General features: G+C 40.2%; 1 protein-coding gene across 8 annotated transcripts in view; it reads left to right on the top strand.

The window, feature by feature from the left end:
• Positions 1-14,154, top strand: part of LOC309690320 (mitogen-activated protein kinase kinase kinase kinase 4-like) — a 106,715-nt gene that overhangs the window by 37,011 nt on the left and 55,550 nt on the right. For all 8 annotated transcript variants that reach the window (XM_082507329.1, XM_082507332.1, XM_082507330.1 and 5 more), the window contains exon 3: positions 8,948-9,004. In XM_082507329.1, the coding sequence (XP_082363455.1) occupies positions 8,948-9,004 (57 nt within the window). The remainder of the gene's footprint in view (positions 1-8,947; positions 9,005-14,154) is intronic.

Genomic DNA, 14,154 nt, shown 5'->3' with positions numbered 1-14,154 from the left:
GCATCTGTGCATGTGAATGTGTTTGTGAAAGTATTTGTGTTTGCACTAAAGCTTGCACCTGGCTCCTTCTCTATGCCCCGAAAGCTCAGAGGGGCACAATAAAGGACGCTTTGTCCTGAAATGGATCATGCATGTACACTCACACGTATGCCCAGTAAAATCAGGTATATATTCAGATTAAAGATAAACATGCACTATGTGTACAGTTGACAACAATTTGTAGTGTGTGTGTGTGTGTTGGCTCTAAAATGACTCCACTTCCTTGGCATTTCCTTAAGGGGGAAGTCGCACAGTTTCTTTCCCCCCCCTTGTCTTAATTCTATCTGGCTTCTATCTGTAACACACACACACACACACACACACACACACACACACACACACACACACACACACACACACACACACACACACACACACACACCAACTCATGTTGTTATTTCTTGTTTTTCCTCGCCTTCTAACCCTCTGATTCTCAGCCTCGTCTTGCTCGTCTTCGCTCTTCTTTATATCTCTCCAGACTTCCGCCGTTTCCAAGCAGCAGCTGGAAAAAAATGTAAAACCAGATTTCCTGGTTTTTAAAGCAAACCAGCAACACTAAATGTGTTGTGTGCCCCCCCCATAAAAAAGCAACAGGGGGAAAAAACTAAACAAACAAAAAGTCAGTGAAATAATTGGTGTGGTGTGGTGTGGTGTGTAATAGTCAAACAGATGTCAATCAATGATAAGAGATGTGTTTTTATTGGTTATAGGGCAAAAAATATCTTAAACCTGACAGGAAGTGGTGGCGCTCGGTCACAGCCTGCTGGTCCCCGTGGTTCCTAGTTTGTGATAAGCCCACGTATATGAGGCAGGAAGTCTAGAGTGTGGTCTTATTTTGCAAGGGTAAAGGGCAGCCACGAGAAAGCAGCATGCACGCTCTGCAGTAAAACCTCTTCAGCTTCAAACTTATTTTATGTGGGCACTTGTAAAAAAAGAAAAAAAGAAAAATGACACTTTTATTTTTTATTGTAATGTAGCACAGTGAGAACCGTACAATGTTCTCTGTTAGGAGGATTACAGGGTCCAGTGGGTTGAGAAGTCATGATTTCTTGCTTACATATAACAGGAAGCCCGTGTGACTTTCCATCTCTATTGCATGCACTTTGAACACCTTAAACCTGCAGAAAGTCATTTCAGGGAAGTTAAAATAAGTAACCGTCTGATAAATGAGCATCTGGTATATTAGGGCTGCATGATATTAGGAAAATCTGCGATGTGCGATAACTGTGATCAATATTGCGATAACGATGTGACTTGCGATAAAATAAATAGCAAAAAAACAAACAAACCCAGAATACATAATTTCTGTTTTACTGCAACAGTTTTATTTAAAGAAAGCTGCTGTATTAGCAGCGTAGCAACAAAGTGCACTTTAACATTGAAACATTGCCCCCATAAAAAAATTTGGGTCTTCTTTAAGATCCCACCTGGCCAGCACCTCACTTAATACATGGGCTATATTTTCACTAGTGTGAGAGTCTGGAAAATGCAGTCTCTAGACACAGTGTTGTCAGTTCAAAGTCTTCGGTGAGGAAGTGCACTGTGAAGCTCATATATGGTTCCGTTGTACGACTTGACCATAGGTCTGTAGTGCTTGCGTAGTTTTCAGCTTGGCTCAGTTCAAATATGACGGTCTTGCGGCATGTTTCGTACATTTGTGGAATGGCGACATGGGAAAAGTAGTTTCGTGAGGGGATGCGGTATCTCCGGTCCATTTTATGTATCAGACTAGTGAAGCCCTCTCTGCTAACTGTATTTATAGGCATCATGTCTTTAGCCTAAAAATGTGTAATGGCCTCTGTTATTTCTTTGTAGCGCTTTGACGTTTTCTCATAAGGAGTTCCACTTGAAACACTCTGATACAGAGACGGCTGTTGGACTGCTGCGCTCTTTGTCTTAACATTAGCAACCTTTGTTTGGCTAGCCCTGTCTTTCTGGAACTCTTCAAACAGTGGATGATCTGATATCGTCGTGTTGGTGTTGTTCCTGGAACAACATTTACTATGTTGATCTGGGAACAACACCAACACGATGATATCAGATCGTGCTCAAACAGTTCTCTGTGGTTGTATTGAAGATGATGGTGGAGATTAGTCGTGTTTCCTCTGGTGGTTGCCACGAGTGTTCGGCAAGTTTTGCAGAGCACCTGTGTTTGGAGAACGTCGTCTTTATCAAATCCAAAGTACCTCCAAATAAGCGAGGTACTATTATTTTTAGCCACGAGTTCATAGTCAGTAGCCATAGTCAGCCATTACAACTCTGACTCGTTAATGCAGCGCTGTTCGCTCCCCACCTACGTAGGAGGCGGGTCTGTAATCCATTGATTGGTTAATGCCGTGAAGGGCTCTATTCGACTGGTCAAATGTGACTTCTGTGGGTCAGTGAACCCCCTGACCTCTGTCACCATGTCAATACACTCAGCAGGGATCTGACTTGCTGCTGCAGGTCGTGTGGTTATCCAGAGGTGAGAAGAGGGAAGCAGCTTCCCCCTGATGAGGTTTATAAGCAGCACATCCACTGAGGTGGACTCTCGAGGATCATTTAGGACATCAGTGTTGTGGAAGTCCAGAGGAAGTCGACACTCATCCAGACCATCAAAGATGAACACAACCTGGAAGTCTTCAAAGCTGCAGATTCCGGCTTGGGTGGTTTCAGTAAAGAAGTGATTACATCTGGTTACCTTGCCTTGACACATCATTTGTGGAAACAGATGGGGCAAATGTCCTGTAAACACCAGGCCTTCTATGTGGACATAGCTTTTCACTTCAGTGAAAATAACCTGGATCCCTTGCTCCTTGAAGTTGTAGCTTGAGGTCAAAGGTCACACTACCTGAATGATCCTTGTGAACTCTAGGGTCAGGTCCTCATTAAACCATTGGTGGGTTCTGGTTGGAGAGATGAACAATGAGAGTGAAGGAATCCCTAAAGGTCAGGCTGCGACTCTTCATCTGTCATGGTGCTCATTCGTCTTTGATGATTGTTGCTTTAATTACCTACTTTTATATTTATCAATGAGTATATGAATGCAAAGCCATTCATAATGCCTCTTAAATTGTGCAAGCTCTTTTGGCATCCCCAGTCTTTGGAGTTGCATAGAACCAGTTTAAGATTGGACGATGGCACTAAAAAAACCTTTAATGGAAAAGGGTACACAGTACATCCATGTAAAAAAGCTCCCAAACCAAGGGTGTATTGTTATCTCAAACTTGCAAAAGTTCCCTTAAGGCTGTCTCAAAAAACTTGTTAAGGAAATATGAGCCGAACTTCATTGCTGAAACCAGCTCCTCTCCACTTCCTAAGCCCTGCAGGCTTATCCATGATGAAGGAAACTCTGGTCCAAACATCCCACACAGAGAATTGACTGAGCGTTGAATGGATAGATCACGGTGCTAGTCATGGGAGAGTCGGATGACAGAAAGATTATATCATGTTTGAATGGGGCATGGAGTCAGCTGGGAGGTGTTAACAGAGAGTTTCAGTAACTGTACTATTTGCATTCATAGTTAGGCAATAAAGGGCTCTTAAAAAGCAGAATGAAGGATTGACTGAAGTTTAATGTTCCCCTTTAATCTTCTTTTCTTCTCGGAGGAAAAAAAGCAGCAGCAGTCATAATGTTTTTATTTTTTCAGTTTTGATTTAAGTGCTAAAAACCATATGGTTTATACCCAACGAGTAAAGCTTGGTAAATCGTCATCTTTTGTGACGATTTATGTGCTGAAATGAAAAAAACATTGTCTCTAAAGTGGAAGACTCTAAAACTGGAAGATTGGCAACTAAATATATGCCTGAGTGTCTATTAAGGCAGTAACTGATGTTTTAACCCCTAAAATCCAGTGTCCTTATTACTGCAGTGGTATGAGCATCCAAACTATATATAAACTGTCTTAACCTCCGGCAGCGATTTTGTTTCCTTTTCTCTTTGAATGTGTTTCATCTGTGCAGTGACTCAATCTTACCAACACTGAAGATGCTGGGGCTAGCACAATGAATCGTGATCTCAGTAGTTTAGCATGTTTCAGTTTTTATCTAAATAAAACAAAAATAAAAATCCTACAGCTCAGACGTCCATGAGTGCTTCTGCTAGGCCTTAAAGACCTGCATTTGTATGTTGAAGCTGTGGACTGTCAGTAGGGGGCAGTGATAAAAGTTTATAGACTACTCTGAAACATGGGCTGCTCATGTTTTCTGTTTTTGACATTGGTGGTTTTTGAGTTTTTCCACTGCTGTGGAAAAGACCATCATCCTTACAGACAAAGAAATGGTTTATAGTGGAGTGAAACTGAGAGTTAATGTCACTGAAACATTTCACTTGTGCTTTTTGAAATGTTGTCCACTTCTTCTTGGACTCTGCCTCAAGAGCTACGTAAATAGACACAAGACAGGATCCTTTAAGTAAATCATTTCAGATGGGCCTACAAGCAGATTTGATTTGAGGCAATTTGGAGGGTCCACTTTTAGAACCACATGTTTAGATATTGTTGCAAAACTGGACAGCCTGTGTGAACATCTAATTTCTTTCTCTTCCTCTCTGGAAGTCTTTGTTATTTCCAAAGACTGATGATTCTTCCTTCTGGCTTTTTTTCTGTCTTTTGGTTTTTCATAAAGGCCAGGTGTGTGTGTATATCTGTGTCTCGTTTTTGAACAAAAGAATCTGGGAAGAAGATGATGTCATCTTTTAACCGTTGTATGCTTGTCTAGTGCAGGGGGGGGGGGGGGGTGTCTGTAATTATAACAGTCTGTGCTGTGCTGAGGTCACCTTTCTCACATGCAAAGGCGAGTGATGCAGACGCGTAGAAATTTGTTAGTAATTTAGTCTGTGACACACACACAGTCGTAATTATATTTGTTCATATTTACACATTAACTGTATGCAACAAAACCTGGGGGGGGGAGATGCATATGTTCTCACACATTCATTTCATGATTTCATCAGTATCTACACAACTTCTATACAATCTTTGAGCCTCGGCTGTGTGAGTGTATGGGGAATGTAAGGTGTGTGTCTGCTTGAGTTTCCATTGTTTGTCAGGGAGTTAATATAAGACGTTTCAGAGTATTTGCAGTGTGTGCGTGTGTGTGTGAGACACATCCTGCCGCCTTTACAAACTGCATCATCAGCTAAAATGGGCTGGTACCCTACCTGCTATTCTCTTTGACAACAAATTGTTAAACATGGCTCGGAGAAAAAGAAATGCAAAGTCTGAAGTGCAGGTGGTGAGGTCACACTGAGGAGGCAGTAAGCCGGGGGAATAGTGAGGGTTCATATACTTTTGTGCCTGCAAATCTCCTTGTGAGAGCATTTGTTAGTGGCGGTTAGTTTGTGTGCATCAGTACATAATAGGGAAAACCTGCAGTGTGGTTGTGTCATGGCTTAGAAACGTTTGACTCAGCAGCGCTGCAGTAAGATAGATACTTAAGCTTGATGGAGGCTGATAGAGACATTTTCATTCAAAGTAAAAGTTTGGACTTTCTGGAAGTTTCTGTATCGCTCAGTTAGTAGTTAACGAGTTTTTGCAGATAAGTTCACATTTCTATGCAAACTACAGGCCACTGCAGCAGCGTGGCCTGTAGAAAGTTCATCACAGTATTGGCGATGGATTTAACAAAGTGGCTGACTCGCCAGTGTGTTGCAAAATGTATTTTTTTTTTTTTAATGTAACTGATGGTCGAAGTTTATATTCATTGGAGAAAATAAAATAAACATTTGTATAGTTAATTCATGTGCTAGAATGTATGTGGGGCTTATTGAACCTAAATTGGGCTACATTTAAGCAACAAAAGTCTTTTTAAAATGATGTCACGTTATGTAAATGGTCAAAACAGCTTGATCCTTTTGATGTTTAGTAGCTACTTCATTCTCAGCATTTTCAGTAATGTACTACGTTAATATTCTATCTCCTCTCTGCATTTAAAAACATCTGTTTATTTCTCATTTGTTTGTCCTTTATTTCTCTTATAATATTTTGTTAAGATTATATAAAGAGAAAGGTTTAAGATTTTGAGATAAGAGCCACATTGCCACAAGAAGGCATAAAGTAAAGGTCACAAAATAACAGAATATCGAAATCTAGTACCGTACTATAGAAAAGTCAGAGTCCTCCTTTATCCTTTATTGTGTTCCGTAGTGTAACTCGATAGTCCCCACCAAAAAGCACCATCAGAGATTTGTTTTCCTGTCAGTTTTGCAGTTTGCTGTCTCCATCAGCCTTGACCTTTTTCGTCAGCCACACACACACACACACACACACACACACACACACACAAACACACATAAAGACACACACACACAGACACACAGACACTCACTCACACACACACACACACACACACACACACACACACACTCACAGACACACACACAGACACACTTATAGACACACACACACACACACACACACACACACACACACACACACACACTCACAGACACACACACAGACACACTCACAGACACACACACAAACACACACAGACACACATATAGACACACACACACACATAGACACACACACACATAGACACACACACATATAGACAGACACACACAGACACACACACACACATATAGACACACACACATATAGACAGACACACACACACACATAGACACACACACACATAGACACACACACATATAGACAGACACACACACACAGACACACACACACACATATAGACACACACACACACACAGACACACACACATATAGGCACACAGACACACACACATATAGACACACACACACACACACATATAGACAGACACACACAGACACAGACACACACACACACACACACAGACACACACACACACACAGACACACACACACACATATAGACAGACACACACACACAGACACACACACACACATATAGACAGACAGACACACACACACACATATAGACACACACACACAGACACACACACACACACAGACACACACACACACACATATAGACAGACACACACACACAGACACACACAGACACACACACACACACACAGACACACACACACACAGACACACACACACACATATAGACAGACAGACACACACACACACAGACACACAGACACACAGACACACACATATAGACACACACACACACATATAGACACACACACACACACACACGCCCCCCTTGACTAAACTGAAATGGGTTAATCTCTCATCACTCAGTCGTTGGGGCTGGTGGTTCAGGTGTCACAGTGCCTTTTCTCACAAAGGAAACCTGATCAGACGCACACAGGCACTACACACATAATACAGTCATAAAGCATTGCATCATCTCAAATTTTTCCCTTTCTGTGTTTGTCTTTCCTGGAAGAGTTTGTTTATCTCTACACCATTGCTGTATTCAAAAGTGCTTGCTTGTTCAGGCTGTAACAGCTGTGTACCTTTCCTGTAATGCTATGTAGGCTAGTGTGAGAATAAGGTTTGTTCTTTGGGTGTTATTCTGGCATCTGAAAACTACTTGAACGGTGTGTTCTTTTACCTGGAAAAATATGTTGGTAATTTTTGTTCTTTTCATGGTGAACTGCAAAATTTTAGCTCTCCAAATGGTTGAAATTTAAGTTTTACAGTCTATTTTTTAAACTGCTCAAGTAGCTAGTGCTTCATTAGTATTTGTCAGTGTGAGTATTTATTAGTTGTTTTCTACAGAAGAGGATTAGGGCCACTGGAAAAAAAAGTGGGCAAGTTGTTTTTTTTCTTCTTTTCCAGAATTCTGAGAAAAAAAGTCAGAATTGTGACATTAAAGTCAGATTTTTTATTTTTATTTTTATTTTAGAATTCTGACTTTTTTTTCTCAGAATTCTGGAAAAGAAGAAAAAAAAGACATGCCCACTTTTTTTTTTTCTTTCCCAGTGGCCCTAACGCTGAATTAATTTAGGGGGCTTTAGAGCAACTGCAACATGTAAGTTGTTAGTTTTTTATCCTTTCAGAGTAATTATTTTTTGCTTGAAATATTTTAAAAAGACGATAAAAAGTGAAGTCTTCACAATATCTTTAAAATAAGCTATTGGTTTAATTTTTACATGGTATTAAAAAACAAAAACATAAATTGCTACATGCTAGTTTGCTCCCAAAAGTTATTGTTAGCATATAATCTATTTCCAGCTTCTAGCTCATTTAAAGCCCCCTTCATTTTTCTTTTATATACTTTTGGTGCTGAGTTTCACGAAGTCTCAAAGTATTTCTGAAAGCCTCTCAAGAATGAGATAATACTGCTTTGACCACAAGCTTGCGGTTATCTCAACAATTATTGGCAATAACTTCTTTTCTAAAAAAAAGAAAGGTGCACATCCAACGTTGTGCAAGCCTATTGCATGTTTTGTCACATTCATTCTGAAATTATGAAAAACATGCATGCAGTATGGTGGAGCTGCAGGCTAGTTACTCACACATGTAGTGAAGCATGGTATCATTATTGCCTCTTTCAGGTCACATACTATTTCACGCTGTTTATGTCCTTTAAATTTGGAAAAGCTGTTCAGACTGTGTTTGCTCTGCCTGGATAAAATGAGTTTACCGTTTTAATTCTTTGCACCAGTCCACGTTGGAAACACTGTGCTCAGCCTGTTTGGAAATGATAAAGGTTTGGATTATTGCCTGTGGTTCTCCACGCTATTGTAGAGACAAATAACTTGTTATAAATGTGGTTTTTATTTTTTGGAACGGCTGAATAAACCTCCATGTGTACTCAGCCTTGGACACTACCGTCGATTTGCATAGTCATATACTTGGCCTTCAATAAAGCAGCAACTTTTATTGTCACATTGTGCTCTTAATTGTCCTATAACCAAGCTTACACTTTAATCACAAACATTGGTAGCAGCTGTTCACAATGCACAAAAATACAGATTTCCACTTTGCTCATCTCTCCTCTCTCCTGTGTTTCTTTGCAGGGTCGACATGTTAAGACGGGACAGCTGGCGGCCATCAAGGTCATGGACGTCACCGAGGTCAGTAACACCTATCAGCATGCGCTTGTAATCTTTTGTTGTCTTTAATCAGGTTTCAATCCCAGCTAAACCACTCTTGCACTGTGGGATTGTTAAATCCTGCAGCAAACGCCGGTCACGAGAAGGATTGAATGAAGTAAAATTATTCTGCCATTACAGAAACAGCTATATTCCACTGAAACAGATGCAGTGGCTGTAGGACTATAGGAATACCTGCCTTAGTAATTGTCAGCCAATAAATTTTTATATAGATAAAATGATGAAAAGAGTCACTCTTTCAATCCAGAAAACAAATTACACTGGAACATAGATAAACACGTGAGATTTGGTGCTGGAAAGGCGTCTTGTGAGGGAAATTTGATTTGGTTCTAACTGCAAGCAGACATCTGTTTAAAGTTAGTAGGCCTGATCATGAAACCTACTGCACGCGGAAGTTGGCACATTAGTACTTTTAGTACTTTGCATATTTGTAATTGATTCCAGACTAAGTTTTATTGCATGTGATGGAATAAATAGCTTTTCTGAAGCATACAAGATAAACACCAAACAGTTTCCCCACTCCACAGCCTCTCTCCATTCCACACCCTCATGTCAATATTTTCTCTCCAAAAATGGTCAGGAATATAATCACATAGCTTCCATCACTCTTAACAGTGGTCTCTGTTCATTAGATGAACTTTGAGGAGGTCACGTTTGAAGCAAGCAGATTTTTCACTTCTCTCAGGGCACTTTAGCGAATGATGATTTTAGACTCGTGCATGTAAATGTTTTGAGATCCACAGCGTTAAACTGGGCCCCAGAGGGCTGTTTCTGCCTTTTTTAGTTCTGTGTTCCTTAATGTGTATACAAGCAGAAAATGTTATTAAAGTAACCTCATGCTGATGTTTTGTTTTTGTTTTTTGGGGTTTTTTTTACTCATCATTGAATCAATGGCCAAATGAGCCAAGAAGAAAAATGTTCCTGCAGATGGCTTAAAGAGGAATGAGTGTACCAACAGAGCTTTAATCTGGGTTAACTGTCACACTGAAGAGGATTGTACGGTCTGCCTTTCAGGACCCTGCTGGTTTCATCTGTATCTCTAAAGACTTACTATCTAATGTGCATCCCACTCTATCCTTGTTGAAATTGGTCCTCTGTGATAATAAGAGCTCATTTGTAACAAAGATGGTAGTGCTGTAATCAGCCTCCAGGACTGTTAGAGACCTCAGAAATGTTGTAGTATCAGTTAATTCTGAAATGGAAAGAAAAGAAAGTGTTTCAGCCACTGATTTTTTTTGTTTGTTGAGTATTTAATTTTAATTATCTGTTCAATCATTCTGTAACACCTCCCAAGTTAACTTCTGGGACCACCTCTGAGTTATGGATGAAAGCGACAGTGTTAAAGTCTGTGTCTTTATGCAGGGCTGTCTAAAACATGGTTCCACTCAGAATCTGGAAGGCTGTTTACAGGGAAAAGCTTTAAAGCACAACATTATGTGCACCATAAATGGAAGCAGTGTAGCAGACTGTGATGGTGCAGTATGACATACCTTAAGAAAATTTGTTTTTCTTGTGTTACAAGAGAGCAATAGGGACATATTGCCAGCACATTTTGATGACCCTTTAGGAGGGTCTTTCAAAGTATTCTTCAGACATGGCCACTCAGACAGAGGTACAACAGTGAGTATCTTGTCCAAAAGCATGACAGCCTCCGAGCCAGTGGTGTTGGGAATCTTGTCAACATTGATGGACGTGTGAATGTAGAAAAGTGCAGTCAGATTTTGATCCACCGTGCAATACCATCTGGAAATCATCTGATTGGCAACAGCTTCATTTTTCAGCATGACAGTGATCCCAAACACACTGTCAATGCAGTGAGTGCAGGACGTGCTGAAGAATAAAGGTGGTCATACCAAATACTGACTTTCAAGTTTATTAGAATTGTGGAAACTATTATAGCGTATTACTATATAATGGTGGCTTAAGACTTTTGTATAGCACTGTTAATAGATTATAAATAGTTATTCTGAAATTCATTAAAAAAATGTTTTTTGTGTTGTTTTTAAAGTCAGATTCGTATTAGTGCAACAAGTATTCTGGCCTATTTGACAGTTTTGATCAGTAAACAAAAAGATTACAACAAACAATCAAAATTGCTGGTTCTAGATAATCATGACCCAGGAGCAGCTGGAAACCAGTGTCTGGAAGCAGTTTGGGTTATACAGTCCATGGCAGTATTCTCAACAAACATAAGGCTCTTACTCTACAGCTTCAGCACATCTGGGCTCTCACATGCCGCATATTGAAGTTGCCTTTGAAAAATCTAGTTCACGGTAAAACATTAAAAGCGGCAATCACGAGCTCGGGGTGTAAGTCTTGTGGCCTGCAGGAACAAATCTACATATCCAGCCTCAGAGATCAAAAAGAAGGGAACGAGGAAGGATCAAGAGCATTTGATGGGGACATGTTTATGTATTCATACAAGATGAATCATTGAAGAGAAATACACATGTTGAGGAGTCTTGGCAGTTACTTTTTTTCCTCCCGTTCCACCAAAATGTTTTGAGTGGTCCCTTTTCCACACGGTTTCAGCCATTTTTATAAAATAAACACAGCCTGTTTGGCTGGACACCGGCCAAGAATGACTGTCAGGCAGAGGAAGTTGTTTGCATTGGGAAAATTTGAGATACTGCACATGTACGCAAATTCAGTATAACAGTTACTGTATATATGCATATGTATGTCTGTGTGTGTGTGTGTGTGTGTGTGTGTGTGTGTGTGTGTGTGTGTGTGTGTGAGAGAGAGATGGGAACCACAGGAGCTTTCATGCACTCACAAGTCATGGATGGAAAACCTCCCATTTATACATCTTCTTTCCTATGTGTGTGCGTTTCTGGGAACGCTCTCGATTCCCTGTGCTTATCTCTGCATATGTGCTCTGACCCACATACCACTTCCTGTTCTGTATAGAGAGTGTGGGAGAGAGAGAGAGGGTGAAAAATGGACACTTAAGAAAACAGTAGGGCTATAGAGTAACAGTGCACAAGGTTGGGCTTTGTGATATAAGCAAGTCATTCTGAGCCCCAGTTGCTTTAAAGTTTCTGTTAAACCTTTAAATACCCCATTAAAAGACTGAGAGTGTGAAAAATAGGCCGCTAAAGATGAGCGGGTATAACTGTAAACTAAAATGTTGATTTCATGCAAATTGTCATAATGTGAAGGTTACAGCAGAGCTAAATTGCCTTTGTAACTCAATGACTTTCATCAGCTCCTTATTGGCAGCACGTCTTTTGCAATAAACAGCAACAGCATTGATGATTTCTTGAGGCTAGAACACATTTCCTCAGGCTGTGCTCAGCTGAACTTCCAGGGCTGCATACAGAGATTTTCATATTACTTCATACTTTTTCTGGTTTGATAATTGTATTATTCTTAGACTATGTTTTTAGCAACATTCACTCATATTTGACTGCTTCAGACAGAATGTAACATTTTTAAAGTCATAACATGTCTGTGTTTTGATTGGTTGGACTATAAAGGCAATTTAAGGGTGCCGATTTGCACTTTAAAGCTCTCTTATGAGCATTTTTGTTGTTGTTTTACTTCTGCTAACAATAAAGAATATTGAAGAATAAATCAATTATAACTAAATATTTATTTGCAGTACCAAATTTACAAATAGCTTCAACACAGACTTGCAAACCTCTGAAACCCCAGAAACACTGTCTTTTATTTGGGCTAATGTGGTAGAGCTGTGCAAGCTAAACCGGCGTTTAACACACAGATTCACAGTTGGTTCTGGTTATAACAGGTAAAACTAATTTATTTGAAGCTTTTGTTTTGACTAGAAACATCTGTGTCTTCCTCTCCATCTCCCACAGAGTGAATAAGATGAAAACAGACATTAAAGATTCTCGCTGTTCAGATATAATTGTAGTTTTTTCAAAACCAGTCAAAGTGGCATTAACATAGATTTCTCTTCCTCCTGCCTTTTACATGATAAACTAGAAGTTTCTGTAAGTGGAGCAGTACTCGTGCCTTTTATGTGACACTGAAATACTGCATCCTTTCTCTCCAAAAGGGTTGGAACTGTTTACCACAGTTTTTTTTGTTCATTTACTTTTGAGGAAATTAGCCTGAGCTTGCTTCCTGTGCTTAAGACTGAGAGAGATGGTGTATGCAGGCTTCTCTGCACCACGCAGTTTCTTGTGATGCCTGTAAAATGCTATTACATCGTTTTAGATGTGTGGATGTGCTTTTGTTGTAGTGTGGCGTGCTGGAGACAGTAGTGTGTTGCTTCCTGAGACAGCTGTAATTGCTGTTTCTTTTTTTTCTTTTTTACTGTGTGGTAATGCTTTCAGGTGGCAACTCTTTACCTTGTGCTTTACTTCAGACCAGTAATGCCACACCGGTGACTTTGTACATCCAAAGCAACTGGCAGTTTAATGTCCGTCAGTTTAATGTCTCCTGTGCAGGAATCCTTATTTTTGCAGTCTGTTTAAGTTTAGATAGAAAAGCAGTGCCCATGCTGCGTTTTAGGAATGTCTGTCCCCGTAGTACAGCTGTCTGATTAATTGTAAGAAGTCTTTTTGGATGTTTGTCGATTACATAAGAGAGTAAGCTCAGATAAGGAGAAGAAATCAGTGATAATGCCCCCCCTTCCTCCAGAGAAGGTTCATGTAAAGTGCAGTGGGATTATGGGAGGGGCTATCACTGCTTGCAGGCTCAATCACATCCATTCTCCAGATTCTTACATCAGTCGTCTCCTTGCTCTCTTTTTCTTAAATTTCTCATCCTCGCTTGTGTTTTCACCCTTGCTCTTCCAGTTTCTGGCACAAATATGCCCATTGTGTTCTCCCCCGTTTCCATCATTCACCATCTCTCACCAGCCACCACCTCTGTTGTTTGCGAAATGAGGGAACGTGTGAGAGAACTGACAGAGGGAGTGAAGTCATCATCATCCCTTATAGGAAATTGGAAAGAAAGCGGAAGAGGTAGAGAGGGAATTGTAGCTGCAGCATGGCTGCATTCTGCATCTCCCACTGCTGCTGTTGACTTGATGTAATACAGCAGGACTCAGAATTTAATGGGGGGAAAAAATCAATCTTGATTAGAGGAAAAACTCAACAGCAAGCATGTTTCTCTCTGCCTTTCGCTTCCCTCGGGAAATA

The sequence above is a fragment of the Aulonocara stuartgranti genome, assembly GCF_965226115.1.
Source record: "Aulonocara stuartgranti genome assembly, chromosome: 16".
Taxonomy (NCBI): Eukaryota; Metazoa; Chordata; class Actinopteri; order Cichliformes; family Cichlidae; genus Aulonocara; species Aulonocara stuartgranti.
This window is presented reverse-complemented; position numbering and strand designations above follow the sequence as displayed.